The sequence below is a fragment of the Eulemur rufifrons genome, chromosome 19 (assembly GCF_041146395.1).
Source record: "Eulemur rufifrons isolate Redbay chromosome 19, OSU_ERuf_1, whole genome shotgun sequence".
Classification (NCBI taxonomy): Eukaryota; Metazoa; Chordata; class Mammalia; order Primates; family Lemuridae; genus Eulemur; species Eulemur rufifrons.
The window spans coordinates 91,043,712-91,057,941 of NC_091001.1; the positions used below are offsets into that span (position 1 = coordinate 91,043,712).

The window sequence follows — 14,230 nt, forward strand, 5'->3', positions numbered from 1 at the left end:
CTTTGTGTAGAAACTATCATCAATTATATATATATGTAGAGCCTAATTTAACAAGCAATGTTGAAAGCTTATTTTATCACCTGGTACATATAACTGTTACTCATCAAATGCACTATGTCTCAACAAGAGTACTGAATAGTTCCTATCAGTAAACTTGTAAACTGGGGTTATTTCATTTGTCAAACACTGCTATCTTTCACATACTACAGGGATAAACTTCCTCTGAATTTTATAAACAGCAGGCTGGACCAAGTGGCTCACACCCAGCACTTTGGGAAGCTGAGGTGGGAGGAGCACTTGAGGATAGGAATTCAAGATCAGCCTGGAAAACATAGTGAGATCTTGTCTCTGCAAAAAATTAAAAAATTAGTCAGGCATGGTGGCATACCACCTGTGGTCCCAGCTACTTGGGAGGGTGAGCCAAGACAACTGCTTAAGCCCAGTAGTTTGAGGTTGCAGTGAGCTACGATAATGCCACTGTATTTTTACCCAGCAACAGAGACTCTGTCTCAAAAATAAAGAAAAGAATGAATTTTATAAATAGCAATCTATCAGACACAAAAACAGGCCCATTACCATACCCAGAGGAAAATTTTTATATAATATGTCCATAGAAAATAGGGTCTATTGATAACAAATTTTTATTAAGTGATTCAATCAAAGATAATGACTAATTGCTAAAAACATATATCCTGAGTCAGTAATTCCTATTCTATTAGTTTGTCCTAAGGAATTAACCTGATGTACACATTTATATGCAATAATGGCCATTAAAATGTTACATATGTTACTGAACAACTGGAAACAACCTAAAGGGCTAGTTACTGGTTAAGCAAATGACAGTATATCATACTATGGAATATTAAGCAGTTATTAAGTATCAAGCTGTAGAAGAATCACGGCACTGAAAAATATAAGGTAGAAAATGCAGTTTATTATAAAAACATCAACAAAAATTTTACATTTTTTCTGAATTATTCTGAAAGTCAATGTGTAGCAAAACTTGATTATGTTTAAAGTCAAGTTCAACTTAGAGAGTTTATGATTTACTGTAGTATGAGAGAATCCTCCTAGCTGGCTAACATTAATGAAGGGCTCTGGACATATGATTCTGAATTTCTTAGAGGTAATCATTTCAAATCAGAATTTCTCATGCACGGGGATGCATAAACACATTCACACTGATGAAATGAAAGTTACTAGATTGAAAAAACGAGTTAAAAATTTGTAGAGATGGAATGTGGATAAACACTTTGAACTACAAGGACATTGCAGTATGTTTTGAAAGACATTAACAGATATTTCTGATGTCCCAGTTAAGTGGAACAAAACCTAAAGTTCAATAAAATATTTACTTCCAACATGAACACATATACACAAACAAAATTCAGGAAAATTCTCTCTTATTTTTTTTAGAGGCAGGGTCTCACTATATTTTGTCCAGGCTGGAGTGCAGTGGCATGATCACAGCTCACTATCACATCTTGAACTTTTGGTCTCAAGTGATCCTGTCATCTCAGCCTCCTGAGTAGCTAGGACTTCAGGCATGTGCCACCACGCTTGGCTAATTAAAAAAATATTTTTTTTTTTATATACATGGACTCGAACTCCTGGCCTCAAACGATCCTTCTGCCTCGGCTTCCCAGAGTGCTGGGATTACAGGTGTGAGTCACTGTGCCTGACCTCTCTTTTAAAAAGGTAGAAATTAATTCTTCTCTCTTTGAGCATGGGCCAGACTTAGTGATGGTCTGTGCTTTCCAAGACTAGGTCATAAAAGGCACCGTTGCTTCCTATTTCCTTTCTTGGGAGAGCTAGCTTTGATGTGTGCAGACACTGAAGAAGCCCTACAGAGAGGCCTACATGGGAAGTAGCTGAGGCTTCCTATCAGTGACCACAAAACTGAGCAGCCCCAGCCAAGCCTTCACATGACCAGAGTTCCAGCCGGCATTGTGACTACAACTGTATAAAAGGCCCTAAGCCAAACAGTGAGCTAAAACCATTCCTAAATGCCTGACCCACGGAAACAGTGAGCTGATAAAGGCCAGTTGTTTTAAGCATCTAAGTTTTGGGGGTAATTTATATGATAATAAATAATACAGAACTATTTGATAAAATATCATAGAAAACTGGAATCCAAACAAGCCATAAACCACCTTGGTAATGCTTAATCAAATTCATATAAACCAAATAAAGTACTTGCCTTTAACATTTAAACAAAAAAGCTTTCAAAAAAATGATGCTTCAGAAGTTTAAAAAACAAGTTAATAGAGTGAAAGGAACAGCCTAGATTGCCAAACTGAGTCAGGTAAAAAGGTATAATATCATTAGAACCTAACCAAACCTCAAACAAAAGTGTAAATCACTTTCATATATATTATCTCTTGTGATCTTTATGGCAAAGCTAAGAGGTAAACAGAACAAAAGCTAAATTATATCTACTGCAGTTTCAAAGACAGTATGACAAAACTCTTATGTTTTCTAAATCGCACTTTAGGCCAGGGGCAGTGCCCCATGCCTGTAATCTCAGAACTTTGGAAGGCCAAGGTTGGAAGATCACTTGAGGCCTGCCATTCAAGACCAGCCTGGGCAACACAGTGAGATCCCGTCTCTACAAAAAAATTTAAAAATTAGTTGGGCGTGGTGGTGCGTGTCTGTAGTCCTAGCTACTCAGGAGGCTGAGGTGGGAGGATGGCCTGAGCCCAGGAGTTTGAGGTTGCAGTGAGCTATGATTTTGACACTGCACTCCAGCCTGGGCAACAGAGTGAGACCTTGTCTCAAAAAAAAAAGAAAAAAAAAAAAATTTGCACTTTAGCAGTCTTTTAATATAGTCAAGGTCCTTTGGGCTCATTCTCGGGGATAGAAAAGAGGCAAAGACAGACAATAATAGTTAATAACAGTCATCGAAATTGGGAATTTAAGTGGCTATTTATAGATCAGCACCTTATAAGTAGTATTGATATGATCTTTTCATTAGTCTTTATTTGTCTAGAGTTCTGGAATGGGAAAGGCTAGAACTGAGCTATGTGTAACTATATTTTCTAAAGGTGAATCTCACGGAACTCTAAAGTGGTAAGAGTAACAGACTTAGCTCAAAGTCCCAGTTCTTGGCTTCCTTTAGACCAGGATATACAGAAATGGAGAGGTAAATAAAGAAAAATACTTTCTGCCTATTTTGTAGACCTTTAGCTTACTTTATATTTTTTCTATGTTCCTACTGTCCTTCTACTGAAGCCTCAATTTTCTAATATAATTATAAATATAGATATAAATTCAAGAGATAAAGATTATAAAAAATTTTCACACACATACACATAAAGTATAATTCATGTTACAAGCAATTCTTAAAATCTTTAATTTCCTAGAACACATTTCAATAGCACTGCTAAAAAATGGAAGTGAAATCTTAAACAAATGAAAAATTTCATCTTACCAAACTGTAATTTCTTCATAACAGCCACATATTTTTCTTCAAGTGATTTTAATACTGACAAAGGTTTGGGTTTCATGGCCACCTTCTTTGAGTATTCGCCTAGTTTTTTTTCTGTTATTTAATATTTCAAGATAAATAACATAAGTATACATTTTAGAAGATTAAAATTAAAAGCCATTCACTTCTAGAGTTCAAATTTTAAATTCCAAAAAACTGCCAAACTCTTCACAATTATCAATACACTATTTTGAGAATGGATTTCTATTTCATAAACATAATAGGGCAAAAAAAACCCATCAACTTAAAATTAGAAGTGAAACAATAGATAATGCAGAATCACTCTCTTCTGTTGCTAATTATGAAAATATTAATTTAAACTAAATTCCCACACATTCTTAATGTACTATTTTTTCTCTAACACAAAGGCTTTTTAACTTCATGACTTTCAGTGGGAAGAAACGAGAAATTTATGATACATGCTCTCAGCCTACTAAATTTAGTCTTAGCAATCATACATAATAAAGATAAATATTTTAAAATTAGATACTATTCATAACTGAAACCTGACAAAGAACAATGCCCGAAGACAACAAAATTTTTAGGTATACAAACTTGCTTGAAAACCATTAACATAAAGCAAGAAGAGAAAGGCAGTTTTCAGTAGGTAAAAGAAAAATCTTTCCATCAAAAGAAAGGTAGCATAAGAGGAATAATCTTGTACCTTGATTTGCTTGCCGTAAACTGGTGGTGGCTGCATAAACTATCTCTGCAGTCTTTTGGATGTCTGGTACCAAAAGAGTAAGTCCTTCCGGTTCTTGATCAGATGAATCTGGTTTTACTCCTGCTTTAACATTTTCCCTTTTAGATCTGATTTTTTTTTAATATGGAAAGAAATGTAAGGAAAATTAGGACTTTAGGATTGAGAAATAAATATAAAAATGAGAGTGTGCATTTCATTTGTCATATACGTGACAGGAGTAGTTTAAGTTGCTTTTGAAGCCATAAGCAATAAAACAAAGTTATGGGTAGGTTTTCCCTCTAATGTAAAAACAGACAAGAGGTTGACAACATTATACAAGTGTTATACTACAAAAGACCCAGATATCTGATTATGTCCTTCGATCCACACTTAAAACACACTTAGTTATAAATACCTAGAAAGAGAAATTACTTCTATACCTAAAAGTGACAGATGTCTATCCTCTCTCTTCTAAGACTTGGGAATCAAAGAACCTCATGTACTTTTAAATTTTAATACTATCTGTATTTCACTCAGAACTAATAAATTTCCAAGAAAAAAATAAATATAATATTTCAGAATAAAATGTAGGTTCACTGCTGAGTATCTTAATACAATGTGCTTCTACACACTGAAACTTTCAATTAATTAAACACTAAGTTTTAGGGCATAATCATTTTAAAGATATTCTGTTATTTCTTATTAGGATCTAAAATGTACCCAACCTCTTATCAAATTATTATCATAAAAGGCTATATTACAGCAAGGATTCAGTGTATAGGACATCAAAATGCTTCTATAAATTTTCTAGATAAATGTAGTAGTAGTTTAATACAAGACTCAATGAAAAATCACAACTAAACATTATTTCCTTTTCTTCTATTCCAACTCTCAGCAAGTTATTCACATAATAAACATCTTTACATTATTGCTTAGATTTTTTAAAAAATCTGGATCTTAATTCCTTAAATAGATAATTTCAAAGAAACTGAAATCGCATGTAAATAAAAGTGCTTAAAATATTTATGCTACGGTATGATCTACACTACACATCACTTATTTTTTTAGTTGTATACCTACCAACAAAAGGTGGCCATTATATTAAAACAATATTTCACGAAGTGGGCATGGAACCTTAGAGAACTATAAAAAGAATAACAGAAGGCAGAAGAATCTTTAACAAATAATATTATGTTACCTATATACAAGTGAACCTCTCCTTAGCACAAAAACAAAAATCTCCTCAGAAGCAATTCAATGCTTAACTATAGGCAGATAATAAGCAGTAAACTAAGAAGCCACTCGGGTGGGTAGCAAGAGTACATGAAAAGAGTATTGTGAACGTGTTTTGAATAGTGGTTCCTATAGTGTGTAAAAAAAAATAAACTAATATCCACAGACATTTTTAAGTATAATAAGATATAAACTAACTCATCTGGCAAGATGACTTAACTGAAGAGGCATAATATGTCACTGGATTATTGCCTTTTCTCCTATGTTCTCTCATCTTCCCTGAGCTATAAGTCACAGAGAATACGTGGCCACGTTGCTTTGCCACTCAGGGAAACACTTGGCAGATGTTATACTATACTCCACTTCAGTCATCAACTTCTGCGTACGTGTATTTGAATACATGCGTTTGAATGTATATGTAAACAGAGTAAAGTGTAATGTTTTAAGATAGAAATACCAGATACTTTTATTGCTAGAGTCAACCAAGATACTGTGTCCTATAGCTATGAAATAAAAGTGAGACTATAGTTTGATAATGAGTCTGGCCATTTCTTAGTAAAGATATGATTCTGGTAGAGGAGTTCAAACAGATTGTCAACTTTGGCATTTGTCAATAGCTATTAACAATCTATGTCAAACACTGAGAATCAAGAAAAGTGCATAAGCTGCTTGACAGTACCCACTTTGAATTTACAAGGATACTCCCTCCCCAATTGTAAATGAGTCTCTATTACCAGGGCTTGAAAAAAATTCTTAAGCAATAGGGCCACTGAATTATAGTAAGAAAACAACAGTAAGTTGTTTGAGAAAATAGATACGGTTATAGCTATAATAAAATATAGATGTTTTTCTAAGTCTATCAATCAGTTAATCCACTATACTCTGAATAAAGATTTCACTTAAAGAAACATATCTTATAGAGAAGAAAGATATGAAAGTGAAGCTCATTTTTCCAGAAAGCGTATTTTCTCCTTGAAGAAGTAAGAACCTCTGGCACGGAGTGACTGCATTCATCCAGTTTAGGGTTTCATTGTATACACCAACCCAATATATAGGTTACCCTTGGAAAACTACCAATTCTAAATTTCAAGCCCTATTCATGAATACCAATTTCCTAATTCCAGTTTTTAGAAGAAGATTAGTAGAAGACTATTAAAATAGTTCAAACAGTTAGGATGGTAAATTTTATGTTTTTTTGACGACAACTAAGAAACCGTAAAAGGGAAAAAAATAGTGCAAGAATCCATAGAAGTTTTAAAAAATTATTTTTTACACCAAATGCATGAAAGGAATGATTATATATATATATCTCACATTGAAGACAATGGTTGAATCATAAAGCATTAGACCTTTACACTAGGTTCTAACGTGAAATTTTTACTTGGACAGTCTCTTTGACAAAAACAGGGATAATCTCTAAAAGGTGAGAGTACTTCAAATATATGAAGAATACATACTACCTACCTATCAATGATTGCAACTAGTAATTTTCTGCCATTAAACTACAACCAGTAGTCTCTTTTCTATAAAAGTTGCAGGTTACTGTCAACCCATATGTAGGCCCAGCTCATGAAAAAAGGCCATACCTTAGCTCACATCCTGAAGTCTGTGTGAAAAGCTATTTGAGTTCAAGGCACCTAGCTGGAAGTAGGTCTCTGAGACTGACAATGGATCCAACATGGTAAAAGCAATCAGCGACGGCCGCTACCATGGTATCCGCTGCTTTGTGCATACGTTGAATCTGGTTGTGATCACTGCCCTGAAGAAATACGAGGAAGCAACTGAAGTTTCTACTATTGCACAGAATTATCTGCAAACATTTCCACTATGCTGTGAATTCCAACTAAATAGCTAATAAATTAAGCGAATTTTGGCTCTGTGACATATGCTCTGAAGTAGGATGTGAGCAAACTGGGCAGATCTTTCTTCTGAAAATAGAACAAAACAAAAAGACAAACCCACACCTCAACATTCAGTTATATTGAACTGCCTTTACTATTACTGGCCCCCAAGTTAAGTTGGATCTTAGTAAGACTAAATGTAGCACATCAGAATTATGTTCTTTTATAGTCCATAAACTGAAAACAGCTTAACAAAGCTATTTTCTCAATAGGACATTATGAAAGATCTCTTTAATCCCCTGCACTCCTAATTCTACAGCCAAAAGTACCACATTGTTGAAATAAATGTTTAAAAAGCAGAGCCACTTTGAAGAAGTTATCTGGAGACTACATGCTGAAGTATCCACATTCAGGACTATTAAGAATAAGCACCTTAGAAGAAGATTCTAAAACAGAATGAAACTTTTACATTTACCTATAAAACAATTATTACATCGTGATCCTCAGTTCTAAATCTCTTTGCCAGGGAATTATAGTTTAAAACAAATTAAGATTAAAGGTAAACTGAAAGTTTTTTTAAAAAAAATTATTACTGTGGAGAAATGTTTCCTTCTAATGTCTCCAGAAAGCACAAATATAATTCTTGGAATGAACCAGTAAATGGGGTAAAGATCTCCATGTGATGAATGTTTTCCACGATTAATTTAAAGCTTAGTTTTTAACTTCATGACTCCCTTTTGTTTTTATTTATACTCTTTCTAAATGAAAGTACTGGTTTAATTTCTAATGATTTAAATGAAAGTTGAAAAAGCTTGGTAAGCATAAATGAGTAGTATGACAGAAGGAAATACTTAAAATGGAGGTATAAGAAGCCTTTAGAAATAAAACCTTGACTTCTATATTAGATAAAAATAAAATAAATTTTAGGCCAGATTAAACATCACCAGACATAAGGAAGGTACTGCTTGCTACTGTGGAATGGAACTGCCACAAATAATATGCTTCACCAGTTTACCAATCACAACTCAACTGAGCCAAAGAGCAGATATTAAAATAAATGTTGGCATTTCTGTCTCTATGATCACGGAAAAGATTGATGAACAACTGAAATAGAAACTTTTAAAGAAACATATGAGTACAACAAATGCTACCTGGCTAAGAAACCAAGACTTTTTCATTTCACAGATAGGAGAGGCAGAGGTAAAAGAAGAGAAACTAGTACATGTTCTCCCAACAGAAACCAAAGCAGTAGGTCTGGAGCTGCAAATTCTTTTCTAACTGACTGAAACTCTAGAAGATCCAGCTTAAGGGGAGTCAAAATAAGACAGTCTGATAAAAAAATATATATATACATTATAAGAAGTAGGTCAACCAATCTTTCATCACTTAGGAGATAAAAAGGAAGTCAGGGTATTTCTACAAGAGAATTCAATTACTTAAAAATATGATGAACAACTTTCCACCAGGAAGAAACTTTGAGATGGCAACAAAGGATACTTGCTTCAATGCTGTTCAAAGAGAAGTTCAATGTTCAGAACACCTTACACTGAACATAGAATTATTTGTATTATGTCCCCATAGCAATTCAGACTATTGCTATCAGCTATCAGCAAGTCTCTCAAATTTCTAATGAAAGCATCAAATACCAAAATATACTAAAATATGATGATTTGCCTATTAGAATACAGCAGGAAAAGTCTCCACAGATGATCAGATATAAAATAATTGATTTTATTTGTGCTCCAAGGAAGCTATAAAGTGTCACATTTACTCGTAAGTATAACCAAACTGCTAACTAAATTTTGACTTCAGACTAGACACAGTGGCTTATGCCTATAACTCCACCACTTTGGAAGGTCAAGGCAGGATGATCACTTGAGGCCAGAGTTTGAGACCAGCCTAGGCAACATAGTGAGACTTTGTTTCTACACAAAAAATTTAAAAAGAAAAAAATCAGCCAGCCAACGTAGCGCATTACTATAGTCCTAGATAATTGGGAGGCTGGGGCTGGACAAAAGTTACTTCACCCAGGAGTTCAAGGTTACAGTGAGCTATGATTTTACAACCTGTGAGACAGAGCAGGGCCCTGTCTTTAAAAATTGTTTTAAAAAATAAGGCTGGGGCCTCTGCCTGTAATCCTAGTACTCTGGGAGGCTGAGGCAGGAGGATCTCTTGAGCTCAGGAATTGAAAACTAGCCCAAGCTCTGAGCCCTAGCCCTGAGCAAGAGCGAGACCCCGTCTCTACTAAATATAGAAAAAACTAGCCAGGTGTGGTGTCGGATGCCTGTAGTCCCAGCTACTCAAATGGCTGAGGCAGGAGGACTGCCTGAGCCCAGAAGTTTGAGGTGGCTGTGAGCTAGGCTGACACCATGGCACTCTAGCCCAGGTGTCAAAAAAAAATAAAAAATAATAAAAATAAAATAAATAAACTTTGACTTCATTTTGAGATAATGCAGGCTGAAACGACCAGCAGGAGATGAATTCCACCAGGAAGAGCATGTAAAAGATGAAGGGGTCACATCTTTACAGTATGACTATTTTGTGGGCAACAGAATGAGTTTTTACACTAGAAGAAAATATTTAATTTCAAGTGAAAGCAATATATATGTACAAGTTTAAAGTATTATGTTATCCATCCCACAAATGCCTTTATTATCACAGGTAACTGAGAACTGCTTTCAAGTTCTATCTTAATAGTCTAAAATAAATGTTGAACAATTACTGGTCATAAACAAGAGGAATGATTTGCTCACTCTTTGAATATCAAGTACTGCTGTAAAAACCCTTTAATAATTTCTGCCTGACAGAGGAGTTAAAGATATTAGAAATATGGTATATTAAGTTAGCAATAAAATTCAGGAAATGGAAAATCACTGTTTCTTGGGGGGGGGGGGTTCTTTTAGCAACATAGAGAAAGCAATTTTACCACCAACACACCACCCTAAACCATGCCAGTGGATATAAAATCAGCTTGAAAAGACAGCAGAGGAAAAAATACATGCATCAATAACTAAGCTTTTAAAAAATGGTTATAATTCAATTAATTTTAGCCAATAATTGAGCAGAAATTCCATCAAATTGGTAAAGCTGACATAATCCTCATAAAGTTGCTGCCTGCTCACATACTAGATAGACAACAAAGCACAATGAAGCTAGTTTACTTTGGTAACCTAGGCACAACTAGAATGCTACACAAACCTAGTGAAATATGCTGCCTTTTTTTTTTTTTTTTTTTTGAGACAGAGTCTCACTTTGTTGCCCAGGCTAGAGTGAGTGCCGTGGCGTCAGCCTAGCTCACAGCAACCTCAAACTCCTGGGCTCAAGCGATCCTCCTGCCTCAGCCTCCCGAGTAGCTGGGACTACAGGCATGCGCCACCATGCCCCGGCTAATTTTTCTATATATATATATATTTTTTTAGTTGTCCATATAATTTCTTTCTATTTTTGGTAGAGACGGGGTCTCGCTCTTGCTCAGGCTGGTCTCAAACTCCTGACCTTGAGCGATCCACCCGCCTCGGCCTCCCAGAGTGCTGGGATTACAGGCGTGAGCCACTGCGCCCGGCCTATGCTGCCTTTTAATATCCTATCCTAAGATATGACAAATTATTCCAGGGAATGAAAAGATGAGTAAAAGTAAAATATCATAAAAATGCTATAAAATCCACATTATTGTATGTACTTTTAAAATTATCAAAAGCAGATTTGTTTTTTCTATTAAAAATATTTTATTTTGGCCGGGCGCGGTGGCTCACGCCTGTAATCCTAGCACTCTGGGAGGCCGAGGCGGGTGGATTGCTCAAGGTCAGGAGTTCGAGACCAGCCTGAGCGAGACCCCGTCTCTACTAAAAATAGAAAGACATTATATGGACACCTAAAAATCTATATAGAAAAAATTAGCCGGGCATAGTGGCGCATGCCTGTAGTCCCAGCTACTCGGGAGGCTGAGGCAGTAGGATCGCTTGAGCCCAGGAGTTTGAGGTTGCTGTGAGCTAAGCTGACGCCACGGCACTCACTCTAGCCTGGGCAACAAAGTGAGACTCTGTCTCAACAAAAAAAAAAAAAAAAAAAAAAAAATATTTTATTTCATTGTCACCATTTAAAAAGAATTTTTATATATCCTAAATACTAAAGCCAGCTCAGAAACAAGTCTACCTTCCCATTTTGAATTAATCATAAATGTACAAACCTAATTATTCTTTGGAAGTTTAATTTAGTAGATAAATATATTTGATTGAGACATTAGGAGATGTGAATTTTTACCACAGTTCTACCACTAAGCATCAGAGAACCTAGAACAATTCACAATCTCTATGGACTTTGTTTTCCTCATTTATAAAAATAGAGGATCTGAACTACGTGAATTCTAAAAAGACTCCTTTATAGCTCTAAAAATTTATAGATAATAAGGACAAGTTACTAATTGTAATGTGCTCAGAAAGATTTGTTATAAACTAAATCTTACTTAGTAACAGACTTCAAATTCAGCATTAAGACTGCTTTAGATTTTGTCTAAGAAAAGAAAATAAAGTAGTGGAGATTGTCCTGAAACATTAAGCTCATATAATGCAATTTGATAAATAAAATGATCAACTTATACAAGTATGTTATGTTACTGAGGTAGAAATACTAAGTCAATTTATAATTTTTTAAGAGTAATTTTTTATTTTTATTTTTTGGAGACAGGGTCTTACTCTGTTGCCTGGTGACATCTTCACTGCAACCTCAAATTCCTGGGCTCAAGTGATCCTACTGCCTCAGCCTCCAACAATGCCTGGCTAATTTTTCTATTTTTAGTAGAGATGGGGTCTCGCTCTTGCTCAAGCTGGTCTCGAACTCCTGGCCTCAAGCAATCCTTCTGCTTCAGCCTCCCAGACTGCTAGAATTACAAGAGTGTTTTTTTAATCATGTAAGTAATAAAATACCTTGTATTGTGGCATTTGATCAAAGTGTTTTTCAGGAACCAGTTAAGGCCTAAGTTTAGCCATTATACAACTGAAATCTAAGTGATTAACGAACTATTTGGGCAGGAGGCAGTAGTGGCGTATGAAAATAGAAATGTCTAGACTATGGGGTCAGTCTTTCTTCATAAATACTGTTTTCCGTAATGAACACGATAGGCATCAGGAGACTTAAATGACAAATCGCAGCTTTATTACCTATTAGTAAGTTTTTAATGTTAAACTCTAAGCAACAGTTTCATTCTCTGTCAAATAAGGATAACAAATCCTTTCTTGCCTACTACCCAGAACAAGAAAAACAAGTAACACACAAATAAGCAATTCTAACACTGTAAATCTTACACAAAAGTTAAGGGTACATTATTACCTCTTTATATTTTTTACATAACTATAGGCAACTATATATTTATTATAATTTACCCACAATTTAAGGTAGATTGGCTTATTCTCAAGAAACAAGAAGGGAAATCAATAAAAGCACAGAGGCTGGAACAGAAATATTATACTAATCAAAATTAAATTGGCAGAACAAAAAGAATGCAGGAAATACTTTTGTTTTCTAAGTCACCAATCTCAACATTATGAAAATTCATTTTCACCAGATTTTGAACCCTCATAATTGGCATGAAATCAGATGTAGTGGCACTGAATTTGTGTACCAATAAACACCTTATCACAGTGTGTCTTTGGCATGTGTGTAACACTACTCACACCTGACATACATCCTTTGCCTGTCACTTCTGATCTCTCTTTTTCTCTTTTGTCCCTTAAGGAACTATTTCGTCCCTCTGTGTATAGGTCTAAGCATCAAAAGTATTACATACAAAAATCAGTAAGTCATGAAACTAAAGAAGTAAGCCAAAAACTAAGACTCTGGGGATAAAATAAATGAGAAACTGGTACATTTTTTCTGCATTAGGCAAGAACGAAAAGGGTTTCAATTACAAAGTGACTGAATATTGCCACCCTGAGGGCATTGAAAAAATGAAACATTTATAGTAATAAAAGTTTTCAACCACTACTAGCCAAGGGAATGAATTCTCCTGGAGTGTAAGTCCTTGGTGGATGAATACTAAAAGTTTTTGTTCTGCTTAAGCACCTAATATAGTAGCAGGCAAGCAGAGGAAATTAGAAGAGCTTTTTATTAATTTGGAAGCTGCTTTGATCTTTCTATCGAAGTGACTACTGAAGTGGTTCTTAATTTCTCTGAAATTAAGTAAATAAAGAATTACTTAATATTATTCAGGCAAATAAAATTAAGCAAATGAATATTTATGGTTTAATCTACCATTTCTCCATTTTTGTTCAAACTACTATTTTAAGATTTCCACTGAACAAGAAAAAAAATCACAAAATTTCCTGATGACAGCATCCTGAAATGCTCTACTTTTTATTGTTTAGGTTTTAAGTGACAGATGTTGGTAGAAAAATGGCCTAAGTAGAAAATTACATTGCATTTAACCTTACAGGTGCAATTAAGGTACAGTTTCAAAATGCTATGAAGCTAATATATGAAACATGCCATATATATTCTTAAAAAATTTAAATTTCTGAAAGAAATCCTGATGCGGGATGGACACACTTGAAGCTCTGACTCGGGAGGGGCAAAGGCAATTTACGTAACCTAAACACTTGTACCCCTGTAATATGCTGAAATAAAAAAAAAAAAATTAAAAAGAGCCATAAATAAAAAGTTTAAAAAAAAACAAAAAGAAAATCCTGAGAATTATTGATCTTTAACTTAGTTCAAAAAGGCAAAGTGTTGAATGTAAAATTCTCTATTTTGAAGTAATGTACTTGTCTAACTTTGTCCAGAAAGAGTATCATCGCTGAAATCGTTTGAATTCAAATGCTTACTAATAACCAGTCAACAGCAGTATTAATCAGTTTGTCTATGTTAACTTTTACACTTAACACTATGTAGTTATTACAAATTGTGAATCTTATTTTAAAAAAGAGACAGGGTCTCGCTCTGTTGCCCAAGCTAGAGTACAGTGGTATGATCATAGCTCACAGCAACCTCTAACTC

At 34.7% G+C, this 14,230-nt stretch overlaps 1 protein-coding gene across 4 annotated transcripts in view; it reads right to left on the bottom strand.

The window, feature by feature from the left end:
* The window catches only part of BIRC6 (baculoviral IAP repeat containing 6), a 220,746-nt gene that overhangs the window by 19,486 nt on the left and 187,030 nt on the right, over positions 1-14,230 (bottom strand). For all 4 annotated transcript variants that reach the window (XM_069494939.1, XM_069494940.1, XM_069494938.1 and 1 more), the window contains exons 67-68: positions 4,152-4,297; positions 3,431-3,541 (exon numbers count right to left, since the gene is read on the bottom strand). In XM_069494939.1, the coding sequence (XP_069351040.1) occupies positions 3,431-3,541; positions 4,152-4,297 (257 nt within the window). The remainder of the gene's footprint in view (positions 1-3,430; positions 3,542-4,151; positions 4,298-14,230) is intronic.